This window comes from Kogia breviceps, chromosome 19 (assembly GCF_026419965.1).
Source record: "Kogia breviceps isolate mKogBre1 chromosome 19, mKogBre1 haplotype 1, whole genome shotgun sequence".
NCBI classification, from domain to species: Eukaryota; Metazoa; Chordata; class Mammalia; order Artiodactyla; family Physeteridae; genus Kogia; species Kogia breviceps.
This window is the reverse complement of record NC_081328.1, coordinates 10824936-10842210: the sequence shown is the minus strand read 5'-3', so window position 1 is coordinate 10842210 and position 17275 is coordinate 10824936. Positions and strand designations below refer to the sequence as shown.

At 43.7% G+C, this 17275-nt stretch overlaps 1 protein-coding gene across 5 annotated transcripts in view; it reads right to left on the bottom strand.

The window, feature by feature from the left end:
• Window positions 1–14318, bottom strand: part of ANKFY1 (ankyrin repeat and FYVE domain containing 1) — a 76698-nt gene extending 62380 nt beyond the window's left edge. For all 5 annotated transcript variants that reach the window (XM_059046668.2, XM_067021537.1, XM_067021539.1 and 2 more), the window contains exon 1: window positions 14270–14318. In XM_059046668.2, the coding sequence (XP_058902651.1) occupies window positions 14270–14279 (10 nt within the window). In that variant the 5' untranslated portion in view covers window positions 14280–14318. The remainder of the gene's footprint in view (window positions 1–14269) is intronic.
• Between the last annotated feature and the right edge of the window lie 2957 nt (window positions 14319–17275).

Here is a 17275-nt window from a genome sequence, read left to right as displayed (position 1 = left end):
TCTATCCCCAAGACAAAGCTTCGAGCAAATTTGCTCTTCCTTTGTATGGTCCCTGTATTAATAAATGACACCAGCATCTATCCTAGTTACCTGAAGAAGACATGTGGGAGGAATCCTGGATGTCTCCCGTTCACTCACTTGACTCTAACCCTACCCCAACTCAAAAACTGACTTTCCCACTTAAAAAACAAAGCAATGATTAAATAAAGTGATAACATGCGTTTGAAGTTATTAGGCAACTATTAATGTTTTCAAAGAAATACATAATACTAAACATGCATTTTCAAATTATAAATATTACTAACAGAAAAAAGGAGGCTGTGAAACAACATATTTTGTAAGTCCAATTTTATTCAAAACATTCACATATATGAGGGATAAAAAGACAAATACCACAAAATATCAGCAGAGTTTTCTCTTCTTTGCACTTTCCTGCACATTTCAGGTATTCTACAACAAATGTGTTCTCTCTTCATAATTATAAAAAAATATTTAAAGAGAAATGTGTTTAAATACTTAAATACTAATAGCCTATCTTCTTCATACATACAGTAGGGAACTTTTTCCTTTCATCTAGAGAATCCACGTTAAATAAATGCCTGGAGTCAAAAACCTGGCTATCTCAGGTATACATCAGTGTTCTTGGGAAAATAAAGGAGAAGGCACTTGCAAGACGAAAAGCTGCTTACCACTGCTAAACTGGTCACTGGACTCAGAGGAGAATTCCTAAAACTAATTTTTTTTCAAAATACTGCAATTATTTGGCCTACTAACTGTTAAACCAAATACTGTTTTAAAAAACACTGGCTAAAAGAAAACAGTACTTACAATGATCCTATTGCAATATTTTTCAAATCTTAGCATTTACATTTACACAAAACCCCTTCAGTAGGACTCAGGTCTACACGTCTAATCTGGTGTGACAAATCACTGGTTTTAAAGAGTTCTTCACAGTTACTCGGACCAAAGAGCCAAGAAATTGCAATTATTTACCTAAAATGGGGACACATTTAACACAAAGCAATAAATTCATGTGACTGTACAAAATTTATACTTTTTTTTCTTCCTGTAGAGAAAGAAATGGAGTTGATGGGTCTCCTTAAAGAAAAACTGGCACTCATTTTCTCGATGTGGTAACAGAAAATGTAAAAGGACATATGAATTAGGAGTAGCTTCAAATTATGTCCAAAAACTGCTAGCACTCGTAGCAAAATGAATCTATGGTGTCACAATAATGGTTACCTTTGGAGGAATGGGAAGAGAGTGGTACCTGGGAGGGCACAGGAGGGGTGCCCTCTGGGATGCTGGTAACATCCTTTTTTGTTGTTGTTTAACTTAGTAATGGTTACATTCATGTTTTATTTTGGTAATTCATTGAGCTCGATACTAATGCTTTGCTCTTTGCACGTATCTTATGCTTCAATTAAACAGTTTTTAAAAATTCATATACACCTGTAGTAGATTCTGGAGTCCAAGCGACGGGGATCTAAATCCTTTTAGTAACTAGCTATGGGGACCATGGGCAAATTCATTTCTCTGAGCTTCAGTTTCTTTATATGTAAGATGGGGGGCGGGCAGGAATCCACTACTCAGTACTGTAGTAAAATTTCAATGAAACTACTGTAACTTGCACATGCACTCAAAACTGTCAGCATTGCCTCCACCCTCCTCTTCGCATTTCACAATTACATAATTATTGGATAAATAGTGTTAACTATTATAAATGTTTACACAACATTTTTCTTGAGTCATGAAAAGCAGAATGAGTTTCAAATGTTTTATTGACTTAGGAATTAAGATTGATCAATTAAAATCATGGCAAATCAACAGGACATTATCAGAAGGATGAGGTGATGAACAAAAGTAAAAACAGAAATGGAAACACCTCTAACTACTGAACGAGCTACTTTAAATACTGCATCACCTCGTATAGCAAGTCTGCACTGACAATTCCCGAACCAAAAAGTAAAGCCTAACGTGCTTTAAAAAATCATCACTACTATTCAATTGAAAGAGGTGTAAGTTAGGCTGTACCTTAAAAAAAGCTCTCAAAGAGGCAACTCCTAATCTACCATAGGAAAGTCAGTCAATGTCTATAATTGATCAATCTAGAAATGGCAGTATTATCACTTGGAGGTAAACAGAGAAGAGTGGAAAGTGGTCTGCGAAGTGGGTCTGAGGGGTAGCCAATTTATTTTTTGCTGTAAGCCTTGTAACACTATTTGAATTTTAAATCTACGTGCACTTACAAAGCAAATATACTATTTTACACAAATTTTAAAGATTATGGCAAACAATTACAAGTATGAGGAAAAATAACTTTCTAATACCCAGGTGTAAGGGTTTTTATATATCACAAAACTTTAGGAAGGGAAGGAGCCTAAAGCTCATCTCTTTTGGTTCGATTCCCAGACAGTGAACCGAGGAGCAGAAAGGGGCCAGGCCCACGACCAGCAGCCGACCCTCCTCTTGCCTCAGACTATGCTTGACGACACTGCTCCCAAACTGGCTGCGTGAGAATCACTTAGGCGGTTTGAACTAAAGAGAGAGGGCGCACCCAAATTCAGTAGGTCGGGAGTGGGGTCACAGGAAATACACAGTACTTTCAAGACTATCCCAGTATGGGGGAGACCAGCCTGGGGAACAAGTTCAGCCCCCAGCGCGTACCCCCCCCAAGTCGCACACAGACTGCTCTGGGAATACTACTGTTTAGGGAGAAGACCGACTGAACTGCAACTTTTCTGTTCATTCATTGACTTGTTGAAAGGTTTTCATCTCTTGGGAAGACAGCTGTATAACCTAGTCATTCATGAAAAATTTATTAAGCCCCTATGCAGTGCCAGTGTCAAAGTAAAGAAAACCATCTTGGCACATGTTGTTTTACAAAGTCACAGGGTAATAGAGAAGATGGGCAATTAAACAAGACAAATCGATAAAACCTGACAGCATTCTGACAGGGGATGCAAACAGAGCACGGAGCAAGGCCACCTGGCTTAAGCCCACGCACGGAAAGACACTCCAGACAAGTGACGTTTCATGCCAAAAGATTTAAATAAAGCCTCTGTTGGTAGCATACTGGGTCCAGAAAATGTAAGGAAAAGGCTTCAGTCTTTTGTTTTCTTGGTCACATTTTCCTTTTAAACTAGTATCAGTCAACGGGTTTGTGCAACAGGCATAATACTGGGCTCTCGGAGAAATACAAATAATTAGAAGGCAAGACCTAGTCTTGTCCTCCATAAAAGTTACTGGCACCACTCACCTGCCTCTCCCTAAGTCAACTAAATGGATGGCCAGAGGACACCTTATCTTTGCTAGTTCAAACTAGCGGCTACAGTCACATCCCACTTGCCCAAGAGAGAGCTTCCAAGTTTTCACAGGGTATATAGGCCTGTGGCTGTCGACTGCAGATTTTTCTTCCCTGAAGCAAACTGAATCCTTTAACCTTGGTTTCAACCACACCATATTCTAGCCAACCTTTTGCTCAAGAGCTCCAATCCATCAAGACTACAGCACCCGTAAATACTCTGCATTTCCATTTCACTTAAACTATCATTCTGCAAGTATTTATGAAGCACCTGCTATGAACGAATAAGCATTATGGTACATCAGCAGTTGCCTCTTTGAGAGTTTTTTAAAAGGGCAGTCTAATTTGCACCTCTTCCAAACAAATAATGTATTGATAGCACCAAAGGAGTACCAAATATAGAATCAAAGTAGTATCTACAGAACTCACAAACGGGAGGGAAAAGAACAAAGCTAATAGTCACAAAGAATCTGGATACTGATTCGTGTGGGGGAATTCATGTGGGATATTTGCCTTCAAGAGTAGAAAGTTACCAACTCCTTTAACCCTTAAAGAAAAGATCATAAAAGTTCTGTTTAAAACACCTTCTCAAGGAATCCTTGTAAATTTCTTTGGCTATCAGTTATACACAAGTAAATCCAAAATCTATAGCAATAACCCTAGTCTCTCTCCAGAATTACTGACACAAATTTCTACCTGCAACCTCGACCCTGACGTTGTTTCGGTCAACAGTTCCCTAAAAACACGAGACATAAATTACAAAGGCTATATAAAGTACAAAGAGAAGAGGCAAGATGAAAGGAGGGCTTTAGGATATAGGGCTCTCATTCTTGAAATCAGAGATGCTCCCCGCCTAGCATCTTTTGTAGGAGGAAACCCTGATCCCAGGTGCACCTACCAGTGGTATTGCAACTGCTACACCATTTCATAGTATAATGGAGAGAGCACCCAAGGCTGAGATATTATCCTGTGGGCAATGTGTCTGCTTGCAAATGGCAATACAAATGTGTCCTGGAAGTACCACCAAGCTGTAGAGTTCTTATAGGAAAAAGTATACAATTACCATTCTGAGCAATGGAGAGAGAATCTACAGCACAGTACAGTGGTGAGGAGCACAGGCTCTGGAGGTAGGCTGACTGGGATCAGATCGCAGCCCCAGCACTTTCTAGTTGTGACACTTTAGGCAAAGGCCTCCTTCTCCTCATATGTTAAGTATGTTGTAAACATTAAACACGCTAATACATACAAAGACCTTAGAAGATTACCTGCCTTGCAGTAAGTGGTCAATAAATGTTAATTATTACAATTCTTAGAAAGGCAACATGATACAGCCCTTAAGAGAGCGTACTCTGGGACTTCCCTGGTGGTCCAGTGGTTAAGAATCCGTGCTTCCACTGCAGGGGACACGGGTTCGATCCCTGGTTGGGGAACTAAGATCCCACATGCTGAGTGGCCAAAAAAAACCAAAGAAGAGTGTACTCTGGAGCCTCACTTGACTCCGCTGAAACCCTGGCCTGCCCATTACTAGCTGTGTGACCTTGGCAAGTCACTTAGTGCTCCCCGTGCTTCGATTTTCACAGGTGGCAAGTGGCAATAATAATGGGGTCTCAGAGTGCTGTCGAGGAGTAATTGAGTTAAGATAAATTATTTAGAACAGTGTCTAGTTTAAAGGTTTACTACCACTTCTTTATCAAGTGACTAGTTCTCAGCTGTGGCTTCTTCTTTCTCTTCCTCCAACTTTCCTTTTGAAAAATAAGCCTAGAAATTTAAATAATAGATAAACCTACAGGTTTTTTTTTTTTTAACATCTTTATTGGAGTATAATTGCTTTACAGTGGTGTGTTAGTTTCTGCTTTACAACAAAGTGAATCAGTTATACATATACATATGTTCCCAGTGTTGCCGAAAGAGCTATGCTAAGTATCGGTGAAGGATGTCAGCACTTGCATTATAATTTAATCATGTTTCTTTCCAAACAACACCCATTTGCTCTTCACCAACACCGTTGGAGGTGAGACGTTTTGATGAGCTCTCTATAATTCATCACTCTTGACCTAACCAAAGACGCCTGAGACAAAAAAATCTACATTCACTATTAATAGCCTAAAAAAGAGACCAACATCAACTGCTATATATATGTGTATATATATATATATATATATTTTTTTTTTTTTTTTTTTTTTTTTTTTTTTTTTTTAAATCAGCAAGCCATGGGACAGTCAGAAAAGGAACCAACAATGATCCTTATAAGACTCTTCCTTCTAGGTCAGGAGTTGGCAAACGTTTTCTGTGAAGGGCCAGATAGTCAATAGTTTAGGCTTTGTGGTAGAAAGCAGATCAGCAGTTGCCAGAGGTCAAGGGAATGGGATTGAATGAATGCAAAGGAGTTCAAGGAAATTTTTTAAGGTTATGAAAATGTTCTATATCATGATTTAAGATCTTAAGCCAAAGCCCACGCTCATCCCACTCTACCATGCTACCTATTTTCAGCTCGAATGTCAGGACATCAAACACTATTTATTATTAATTCACTGATTTAGAAATTAAATGTTCTTTCCATTCCCTACCTTAAATGTGATTTCTACTCCGCTCTGCCTACTCCAATACTAACCCACACTGTATTCATTAAATCTTTTTAGATTAACAAAACCCTGATATTTCCTCTCTACACTTCTATAGTTCTTACTTTCTAGTCCCAATTTTAGCAGTGAATTAGTGTTCTTTGTATAATCCTTTAATTACTGACTTTCTCCCTACTCTGCTTTAACTATGTCCCCATCAGATAAAAGAAAAATGATCATAAAAGCTGTGATAACATCTCATTTTGAGAACTACAAGAATAATTTTTATTTCAGACATATATTAGAGTCTTCCACATAACAATATTTCATTAAAGCATGTATCAAAGTCCCGGAAAATACTATCTTCTTTGTTGGCATCAGAAAAGATAAGCTCCTCACAGGTGATGAATTACTACCACTACTACTTTCCTAAACCTGTCATACTAAAGATGTAATTTTTCTTTCACTGGGATTACTGAATATTCACTACCCAAGAGTGCTACCTATGGGAAAATTGTGTAATGGAGAATTAAGTAATAAGTGGATATATTTACTGTTGAGAATTCAAGTTCACAAAATACCCTAATGAAAAAAGGAAGGGAAGGAATTCCTGGCGGCCTAGTGGTTAGGATTCCGGGCTTTCACTGCCGTGGCAAGGGTTCAATCCCTGGTCAGGGAACTGAGATCCCGCAAGCGCACAGCTAGGCCAAAAAAAAAAAAAAAAAAAAAAAAAGAGGTACGGAAGGGGAAAGAAGACAGCAATACCATCGGGAGGAGATTACAAAGGAATAGTAAGATACCCCTGGCCAGTCTGTACCCTCCCAGTTCACACAAAGTTTGGATATTACTAAAAACATAATGGTGCTAAGAGACATTTCACATTTTGACTTTTCACACTTTAAAAAGTCTAGCAATTCTGTCATAACTCAAATGCATTGACAAAGTCCAAAAGCCATTATTTAACAAAAGTTTGCTTTAAAAAATCACTTTACCCCAGTTTACAAATAAAACCAATTACTCAGGACTTCTTAGTTAGGAAAGATGACCTTATTTTATTTATGTATATGTGTGTATATGCACCTAGTTATATTTGTTTAAAAAATGATTCAGTAAAACCTCTTTTATTCAATATTGGCTCAGTTTGAAAAAAATGTTTTGTGGGATATACTGATCTTCGCTGAAGCTGAGTGATGCAAAAATCTGAGTTTTTAAAACCTCCCCAGGTGATTCTAATATGCAGGGTTCTCCAGGTTGAGGACCACTAGCATGAACTACCAGAATGACAGCAGAAAGAAAAGAACTAAGTGAGAGCTTTATAAGAGTCACAGGATTTGGTGACTGACTACAGACTCAGGGGGAAGTCAGGGATGATTACTAGGTTATGGACTGGAGTTCGGCTGGACGGTACTGCCACTAAGCGTCAATGGAAAAGAGAAAAGTTAGTAAACTCTGTATCTATATATAAAGCACAATGTGCATGCTTTTATGAGAAACTTTGCCTTCCCCTCTCGGTTCCACTTCCATTAAGGCTGCGACCGTGTGTGGCTCACTTTGGCATCCCTAGCAATAGTTGCCTGTACTTAGTAGAAATGAAATATATTTTTCCTGATTGTGATTCAACTCTGTTAAGACTTGTCTGCAAGTCAGTGGCATGACTTAATATGTTTTTCAAGACCTCACTCTGGGGATTTCCCTCGGTGGTCCAGTGGGTAAGACTGCGTGCGCACTCCCAGTTCACGGGGCCCGGGTTTGATCCTTGGCCAGGGAACTAGATCCTGCATGAAGGCCGCAACTAAAAGTTCACATACCACAACTAAGATGTCTGCATGCCACAAGTAAGACCCAGTGCAGCCTAAATAAATAATTTTTTTTTAAAAAAGCACAGCATTAAAAAAAAAAAAAGAAAAAACCTCACTCTGTGTAGCACTGATCACAGATAGGGCTGGCTTCACAGGAGATACTCAACAAATGTTAGCTCACCAGCTAATTTTCACACAAATGCCAGTCTGACTGGAAATGCTTCCAACTGCCTGCTAAGACATAACCACCTAAAGGTATACTGGGCATGCTAAAAATCTGTCCACACCTGAGGTCAAGTTATTTGTTCTCAAATCTGTTGGTCTTCTTCCTGCTAACAGCCCAGCCATTATCTGAGTCACCCAGGACTAGAACCCGAGTCATCTTTGATATCACCCTCTTGTCAACATGCAAACAGGTTTCCAGAGTCCTGTCTTTTATTGTCTATAGTGAGTATCTCTCACAGCCGTCCTCATCAACCCCAATGCCTCTTACCCAAGGACTCATCTTCAATTGCTACGGCACCCTCCCAAATCCATCCTCTACATTATATAGCCTTTTCAACGGGCCTCAGACAATTCTAGTCACGTCACTACCTTGGCTGATACCTTTCAGTAGCCTAACCCCACAGCCCACAGAGCAAAATGCAAATGCTTAACCAATCCCTTCATAATCTAGCCCTTAACATACTTTTCCAACCTCACATCCTGCTATTGATATTTCTTCCACCGAGAATAGTGACCTCCTCCCACCCACATCTCCCCATGTCCAAAAGCGGCCTATTTTTCCAAAGCCCAGCCCAGATAAGCCCAGCTTATCTCCTGCAGCAAAGGCCTCCCCTGACACCCAAAACATACTCCCCACTTCCCTAAAACACCTCTTCCTACTCGGAATTTTCAAAGTAACTCCTAAGCATTTTTCACCTTCCACCCTACAATGCAGTTTCTTTTTCTTTTTTTCTAAATTGGGTCTTCGTTGCTGTGCGCGGGCTTTCTCTAGCTGCGGTGAGCGGGGGCTACTCTTCGTTGTGGTGCGCGGGCTTCTCATTGTGGTGGCTTCTCTTGCTGTGAAGCATGGGCTCTAGGCGCGCGGGCTTCAGTAGTTGTGGTACGTGGGCTCAGCAGTCGGGGCTCGTGGGCTCTAGAGCGCAGGCTCAGTAGTTGTGGAGCACGGGACTAGTTGCTCCACGGTATGTGGGATCTTCCCGGACCAGGGCTCGAACCCGTGTCCCCTGCAATGGCGGGCAGATTCTTAACCACTGTGCCACCAGGGAAGTCCCTACAACGCGGTTTCTAACACTCATGCTTTCGTCTCCCCTCCTGGACTGCAGTGTTGCTAGGCTCTAGGTCTGGCTCTTCTGTTTTTAACCACCGACTACCTCTCCCTCCACCCCCACAGCTTGCTCATCCCATCCTCCACCCTACAGTGCCTCAGTAGGTGGAGTTCAATAAATACTGTAGGTCCCTGGCCTACTCAGATTTAACAAGAGAGCCTGAGGACATAGTTTCCCACTTTGTTGGGCATGTCTGTAAATCATGATAATGTCCCAACTACAGCAACTCACCTTGCTGGTGACTGAACCCCACATATCTCAGCATGATTCAGTAGCTCTACTCTAGCACATCCAAGTCACTGCAGTGACTGGATAAACTTTCTTTGTTTTAAAAATATATATAGGGCTTCCCTGGTGGCGCAGTGGTTGAGAGTCCGCCTGCCGGTGCAGGGGACACGGGTTCGTGCCCTGGTCCGGGGGGATCCCACATGCCGCGGAGCGGCTGGGCCCGTGAGCCGTGGCCGCTGAGCCTGTGCGTCCCGAGCCTGTGCTCCGCAACGGGAGAGGCCACGGCAGGGAGAGGCCCGCGTACCGAAAAAAAAAAAAAAAAAAAAAAAATATATATATATATATATATATATCCTCAAGGAGACAGCTAACAGCCTCTGCTGGTGACAGAAACGAAAGAAAGGGAAGATAGAGAAAAGAAAGGAATGGTATATAGAGAGATACTGATAGAGGGGTCACCAGACAATACATAATTATGAACAGAGTGGGACATCTGATGAATGAATAAAATAATAAATGAAGAGATAAACTTCCAAACTGGAAGGAGCAAAATTTCTCCTTTCCCTGTTTCTACCAGCCTATACCAAGCATTTCCTGGAACACTGCTGCCCAACAGCCCCTTCTGGAACGATGCACGCGTTCTATTCACCTGCGCTGTCTGCTAATACGGGAGCCGCTAACCACACGGTTATTGAGCACCTGGAATGAGGCTGGCATGACTAAAGAACTGAATTGTTAATTTTATTTAATTTTAATTAAATTTAAGAAGCCAGATGTAGCTAATGGCTACTGTATTGGCCAGGGATTGTCCAGAATACAGACTGTCTTCACCTTGTTACTTGTATTGTTGTCAAAAGTAATTTCCTGACCAAATTCCAAGTAAGCTTATAAAAGTCCATGATCATTTTTGTTTAACAAGTCACTTACATTCTTTTTCCAATTTTCACTTTTATTTTATTGAGGGGAGAGTGGTTTAAGAGGAGACTAATAGAGGAGAGTTCCCTGGTGGTCCAGAGGCTAATACTCCACGCTCCCAATGCAGGGGGCCCGGGTTCGATCCCTGGTGAGGGAAATAGATGCTGCATGCCGCAGCTAAAAATTCCCACATGGGGCTCCCCTGGTGCTGCAGTGGTTAAGAATCTGCCTGCCAATTCAGGGAACACGGGTGTGAGCCCTGGTCCGGGAAAATCCCACATGCCATGGAGCAACTAAGCCCGTGTGCCATAACTACAGAACCTGCGCTCTAGAGCCCGTGAGCCACAACTACTGAGCCCATGTGCCACAACTACTGAGCCTGCACCCTAGAACCCATGCTCCGCAACGAGAAGCCACTTCAATGAGAAGCCCGTGTACCACAACAAAGAGTAGCCCCCGCTCACCACAACTAGAGAAAGCGCACACAGCAACGAAGACCTAATGCAGCCAAAAATAAATAAAATAAAAATAACTTTAAAAAAATCCCGCATGCCGCAACTAAGACCTGGTGCAGCCAAATAAATAAATAATAAATATATTTTTTTAAAAAAAGAGGAGACTAAGAGACAGACTGCATGGTAGGTAGACTGCATGATACACCATTTCTTCTGAGATAGAGATTATCCCCCTTTCAAAGTTGAGGAAACTGAGACTGAGAGCAAGTAATTTGGCTTGCCTGTGATCACAGCTTAGCAAAACTAGGATTCAAACCCATGTCTGCCTGCAGAGACTGAGCTCTTAAGCATGCTTAACTTGCTAAGACTAAACTGGGCTGGGTGAAAAGCAGGTTAGGCAGTTCCCAGCAGGCTGATGTTATTCAGAGCACATTAAAAGCTGGACCAGCCAGCTTCCTTGACAAGAGACTAAGGAAGTATCCAGGCAACTTTCTTCCTTAAAAGCTGGACCAGCCAGCTTCCTTGATAAGAGACTAAGGAAGTATCCAGGCAACTTTCTTTCTTTAAAAATTTTTTTTATTTATTTATTTATTTTGGCCACACCGCTTGCGGGATCTTAGTTCCCCGACCAGGGATTGAACCTGTGCCCTCAGCAGTGAAAGCGATAAGTCCTAACCACTGGTCCAGGCAATTCCTGGCAACTTTTCTTGATGTCTGGTAAATGATGCTCAATAATTCATCCACTCCTTCAACCACAGGCACGATTCTAAGTTGGAAGATACAACAGTGAACAAAACAGGAAAAGTCTCTGCCCTCATGGGGGTTATATTCCAGTAAGGGAACTAGGGACGATCTCTAAGGAGGTGAGAACTGAACAGACACCTGAGTGAATAAAAGTTGATAAGCTGCGTGGAGAAACTGAGGAAGACTGTTCGAGGCCAAGGAAACTGCAAGACACAGATATAGAGGTAGGAGTGTGTTGGGAATGTACAATACAAAGAATAGCAAGGAAGTTAGTGTGCAAGAGCTTTGTGAAGGAGAAGAAATAAAGTATCAGTGTTAACCAGAGGCCAGATCCTGTTGGCCTGTAAAGGTCACTGGAAGGCTTTGGAAAAATATATTCCAAATATATATAAGATATAAAATATATAAATTATAAAATATATATAAGATCATGGAGAGCCACGGGGAATGGGGAGAGCATGTGGAAGGGTAGGGTGTACTGCAAAGAGTGGGAAAGACATGATCTGATTTATGCTTTAAAAGGAACACTGGGAACTGTAAAAACAGGCTGTGGGGAAGCAGAATCAAGGAGAAAAAGTAAAAGCAGAAAGACCAAGTTGGAGGGACTTGTTCGAGCGATGAAGGAAGCTTAGATGAAGGACAGCTACAAAGATGTAGAGTGGAAATGGCCACTAATTTTAGGAAAGACTTTAGCTAAATATATATGGTCAAACCAATACCCATGGATGCAAGGAAAGAAAGAAGCTTGGTTTCTAAACAAGTCGCATTAAGAAGTTACTGTATAACTCAGCCCCTGCAGGTTCTATTTACTATTCCTAAGCGCAATTTCCCACATGCTCACACTCACACCACCTAACGAAGACCAGTATCAGGGAAATTCCCACAGAGCGTGCTTACAGATCATCCAATTGTTACATGACACAGATGTTTGCTATTTGTTTATATTTAAATGAGTATTTCTGAACAAGCATAGCCAGCTCCGATAAATTCTGATTAAAGTACATGCCGCATAGCACCCCCGCAAAACACTGTTTAGATAACCTTGCCTTCCTGTGCATAACAAGCAGTTTCAGTTTAATGAGGTAACTGGACGAGGATGCTCCACTCAATTCTTCCCAAAGTGTGTGACACTGTTCCCAAAAAGCTTAAGTCACAACACAGGCTAGGAAACTGGAACACGCAAAAAAAAAGTAAAATAAAAACTGTCGAGTCAGAACCTCCTGACTATGCTTACCTATCTGTACCCCCTTGCCAACCCTGAAAGGCTGTTTTGTTTAAGGTGTGCTCTCCACCAGCTGCACGTCTCTCAAGGTTATCCTAACACAAATCCCAAGGCACTTGCGGGATAACACTCAGCATATTCAGCCAGTAGGAGCTCTTCAGGCTGGAACCTGACTGCGAGGCACAGCAGGTGCTCAATAAAACTGCTGAATGAAAAACCAACTGCCTTCCACAATTTCAATCTTGGTAATGTATTCCCAAAACATTCCTTAACTTCCCTAACTGGTGTAAAAGCACTGGAGTACCCGTCACCTCACAAAGCCTTCCTGAACCTTTCCACCCCAACTCACTGCTCTGGACAACAAGCCCCATTTCGGTGGCTGCTCACTGTGTTAAAAAATCTTAAACAACATTCTGTGACTCATCCAAAAACTAGCTTCAGGGGATGCCTCAGCTTTCTTCTGTTCCTTTTAATCCTCCTCTGCTTTCACACAATATTTATCTGATGTTTCCCCCTCAGGGGGTCTAACATGGTAGAAAGAGCAGACAAAAAGTGGGTGCCTGCCCCGGATATCTCTAGAACTCGGCCTCAATTCCTTTATCTATAAAGTGCAAGTAACACCCATGCCAGACCTCCTTCACAAGGTTGTTGCCAAGTCTAACCCAAATGAGAAAAGCCTGCAAACTGTCAGGTGCTGCCCCAAAGTAAGATCCAAGTAGACAGGTTCAAGACAAAGCTTAGCGCAAAACCAATCGGACAGGTGGAGGACCAGCACACTGCAGTCACTCAATAAACATTAAATAAGGAGTATTTTCCTACAGTAATGGGGTGAACAGGAGAAGCACACTAGCCAGGTCCGACAGCGTCACTTTAGGGTCCCTGGCAGGTAACTCCCATCTCTGGGTCTCCTTTCCCGCCACCTGTACAACAAGGCTTTGACAATGAGGGCTTCTAATATTGCTACGTTAAGGGAGGCTCAATCCGAGAAGCCAAATTGCCTTCACCTGCAGGGGCACAAAGAAAGCGCCAGAAAAGCGAGTAAAGGCAGGACTGAGAGGCAAAGGAGTCGAGGTCTGGTTTAGCACATCTCTTAGGAGCAGCGTGACCTTGGCCAGCTCCCCTACCAAGCAAACCCCCTCCTCCCGTCCACATCTCTCAACCGGGGGAAAGAATCCCAGCCGCCCCGAATCCCAAGGCGGCTGGAGAACCCAGAGCCTACAGCCCCCTCTTCTTTGGCTCGTTGGCCCGTGACAGCCCTGGATCACTCCCACCCCTGGCTCACTCCCACCCCTCACCCTGGGAAGAGTCCTAAGCTCTTTCGCAAGGGAGGGATGTACCCCTTCCGGATGCGGGATCTGCCAGGACAGCAGTTTCGATTTCCTAAGGAGAAGGGTTACGTCCCCCGCCGTCCCAGCACCGCCGGTAATCAAAGGAGCCTCCCCGGCGGCCCTCGGGATCCCCGAGGCTGCACTCAGTGCCGGCACCCTGCCAAGGTCCCTCGGGGTCGGGGACGCCGCGAGGGGCGTTGCCATAGGAATAGCGCTCAGTTCCCCGGCCCGAGGCGCCCGGCAGAGGCTGGAGAGGAAGGCTCGCGAGACCCGCTGTGCCCCAAGCGAACACGCCCGGCCGTTCCCTCACAGGGCTGCTTCGCCCAGCCAGCAGCGCCCCCACAGCTCCGCGCCTTCCCGCGCTGCTCCACAAAAACCCTACCTTCCGCCATGTCGGGCCCAGCCCTGCCTCAGCCTCGCGAGAAGTGCGCCGCTCAACTTGGGCGGTGCGTAACGGAGGTCCCCAAGTCTCGCGAGAGTCATGGAGCCAGGGAGCGGGAGGGGTCGAGACTAGTAAGAGCAGTGAATGAAAGTGGAGGAGGTAGCTGGTAGCGGGAAGAACCGAGAGCCTAGCTCTCCTCACCTATACTTTCGAGGCTCTAGACTTATCAAAGCACTGACTGGGCTCTATCATATTACACGACCTAGGCAGGGGACTGAAAAGGATGGACGCGGGGAGCATTGACTACCCTTTGGGAAAATGTGGCCACGAGAGGGTCGAGAAAGGGGTTTTCGTGGTTTTTAGGTTTGTTTGTAAAGAAGTGAGAGGCTGAGAGAAAAGAGCCAAAGGAGAGGGAAAGGCTAATGAAGGTTCACTAGCCTGGGGAGGCGGGATGCCCTGCAGCCGAATGCAGAAGGAAATTTAGGGGAAGGGATTAACTGTAGACTACAGGCAAGTCACTGTTTTCTACTAAAACATTAGGAAACAAGAACACGCATGCAGATAGATGTGGAGGGAAGAGATATCAGGGAGATTGCTTGGTGACATTTTTATGGTTGAAGTTTGTAGGCAAGGGGACCAAAAAAGAGTGAAGAAAATTTGGGAAAGGAACCTGAATTTGGAAGGCCTGGTTGCACGCGTCTTCTGAGTGTGTGGATGGGTCACTTTTTCTAGCAGAACTCAGCCACCTGGCTGCAGAAATAGAGAGTATGGATTGTAGCATTTGCCCAGGGCTTGGGATTCATTGCCAAACAGAAATTGATGAGAGTGCTGTGAGAATATAGCTCTGGTGCAGACTGGGTAGAGGCTGATGTACGAGTCATAAAACTGCAGGTCTCTATAATATTGAAGACCAATGCAGTATGAACAAGGTTGTGAGAGCCCTGTGTTAGGGTGGCAAACTGAAGTTCGTAAGTTAAACAGTACTAGGAGACAATAAACTCCAGGACAGAGCCATGGAATATGGTAGCTGAAGTGGAAGTGAGAAGCTAGAAAAATCAGATATTGGAATTCAGAGGTAGAGAAGGTAGGAGACCATAAACCAGGTGCTAAAATCTTTAGTCAATGTGGGGATGACGAATAGCAAAAAGGAGGGCTAACGAGTAATATAACTGAATAGCGTGAAACCTGTCAAAACAGATTTTTTACTCAAAGGACAATCAAAAGAATGCAGATTGCACCCATTCCTAGAAGCATCCACACTTAAGGACTCCGGGGGGGCGGTGGCCCTGGAGAAGAGCCAAGAATAAGAGATGACAGGTTGAAAGAAGAATCTGAGAACAGGATGAGGGTGTCAGAACAGAAAAGGGGGAGGATTTGAAGGTGGAGAAATTTTAGGTGCTGCCAAGGTTAACCATTTAGTGGGTAGTGAGGTGGAGTGGAGAAGGAATTTGGAGTTTAGATCATGGTAAACATAATCATGGTTGAGGAAGGAGGAGGAATTCTGGGGGAGGGACACCTGGGAGATGAAAGGGAAGAGGGTATTGAAATGTTTAAGAACGGTGGTGTGCTCAGGGAAATAGCATTCCAGTTGTGGCAAGAGACTAAAGATGTGGAGGAGGTGTGGGCAGGGAGGTGCGTAGAGCAGCTGCATCAAGCAAGCAGAGCTTAGAGGGCAGGAGAGCACTTGCCAGGCTCAATGGAGGAGTCGTAGCTCAAAGCTTCCCTGTCTGTCAAGAATGGTTTATAGGTGTGCTAAATGGTGAGCCCTTGGGGCCACTAGGGCAGCCAGGCAAGACAGTCTCCTCTGGCGACACGTAGCCTCATCTGTTTTATCTCAGAATGCCCTACAAATATTTCCTGGGTCATAACATAAATGTGATCAAGAAGTCCTGTCATAGCTGACAGCTGGTTTTGCATCATATGACTTATCTTTGCCTCTTCACCAGCACCAGCCTAGTGTCTGGCATACAGCAGGTGCTCAAAAAAAATCTTTAATACATTCTTTTTAAATTAATTATTATTTATTTTTAGTTGCATTGGGTCTATTGGGTCTTCGTTGCTGTGCGTGGGGTTTCTCTAGTTGTGGTGAGCAGGGGCTACTCGTCGTTGCGGTGCGCGGGCTTCTCATTGTGGTGGCTTCTCTTATTGCGGAACACGGGCTCTAGGTGCGCAGGCTTCAGTAGTTGTGGCACGCGGGCTCCAGAGTGTAGGCTCAGTACTTGTGGTGCACGGACTTAGTTGCTCCGCGGCATGTGGGATCTTCCCGGACCAGGGCTTGAACCCGTAGCCACTGCATTGGCAGGCGGGTTCTCAACCTCTGCGCCACCAGGGAAGCCCTCAAAATGTTTGATGAGCTGTTGCTGTGAGCTATACCGGGAGTCAGGGGAACTGGGTTCAGATTTGGCTCTGCATCTGATTTGTTGTGTTGATCGTGGTCAAGTCCCTGCACGATCTGTGCCGCCATCTCAGGTTCTCCATCAGTTTCAAGAGGGAGTTGGACTAGAATCCATGGTTCTTAATAATAACTTGGGGATCATGACCTTGGAGAATCTGATGAAAACCAGGGACCCTCTCCCTTAGAGCAGCTCACATGTGGCAATAAACAAACGTGCCCTTTCAGTTTGCTTGGCCTAGATGCCCACAGTCAAACAAGAACTCGTCTTAAGGGATATAATCAACTCAAGGGCTTCACTACCTCCTCGTCACGAACTACCTTCAAGAAGCCCTCTAGCAGAGGTGAAAGCACTCTTCTTAGTGCTGTCTGTAATATAACCGTATCTCTGGGCCCTTGTCTTCTGAGCAGACTCTTACTGGCTTGAAACCCCTGAGCTATAGGACTACTTAACACACCCTGTGAAATAAAGCATCTACAGTACTCAGGGAATTACAATACCCAACAGGCTTGGACGGAGCTACAATATTAGATATGACCTGAGAAATCTGAGCACTGAAACATGATTCATTGTAGACCTAATTCATGTTTTGTTGTCTGATTTAGAGGAACTT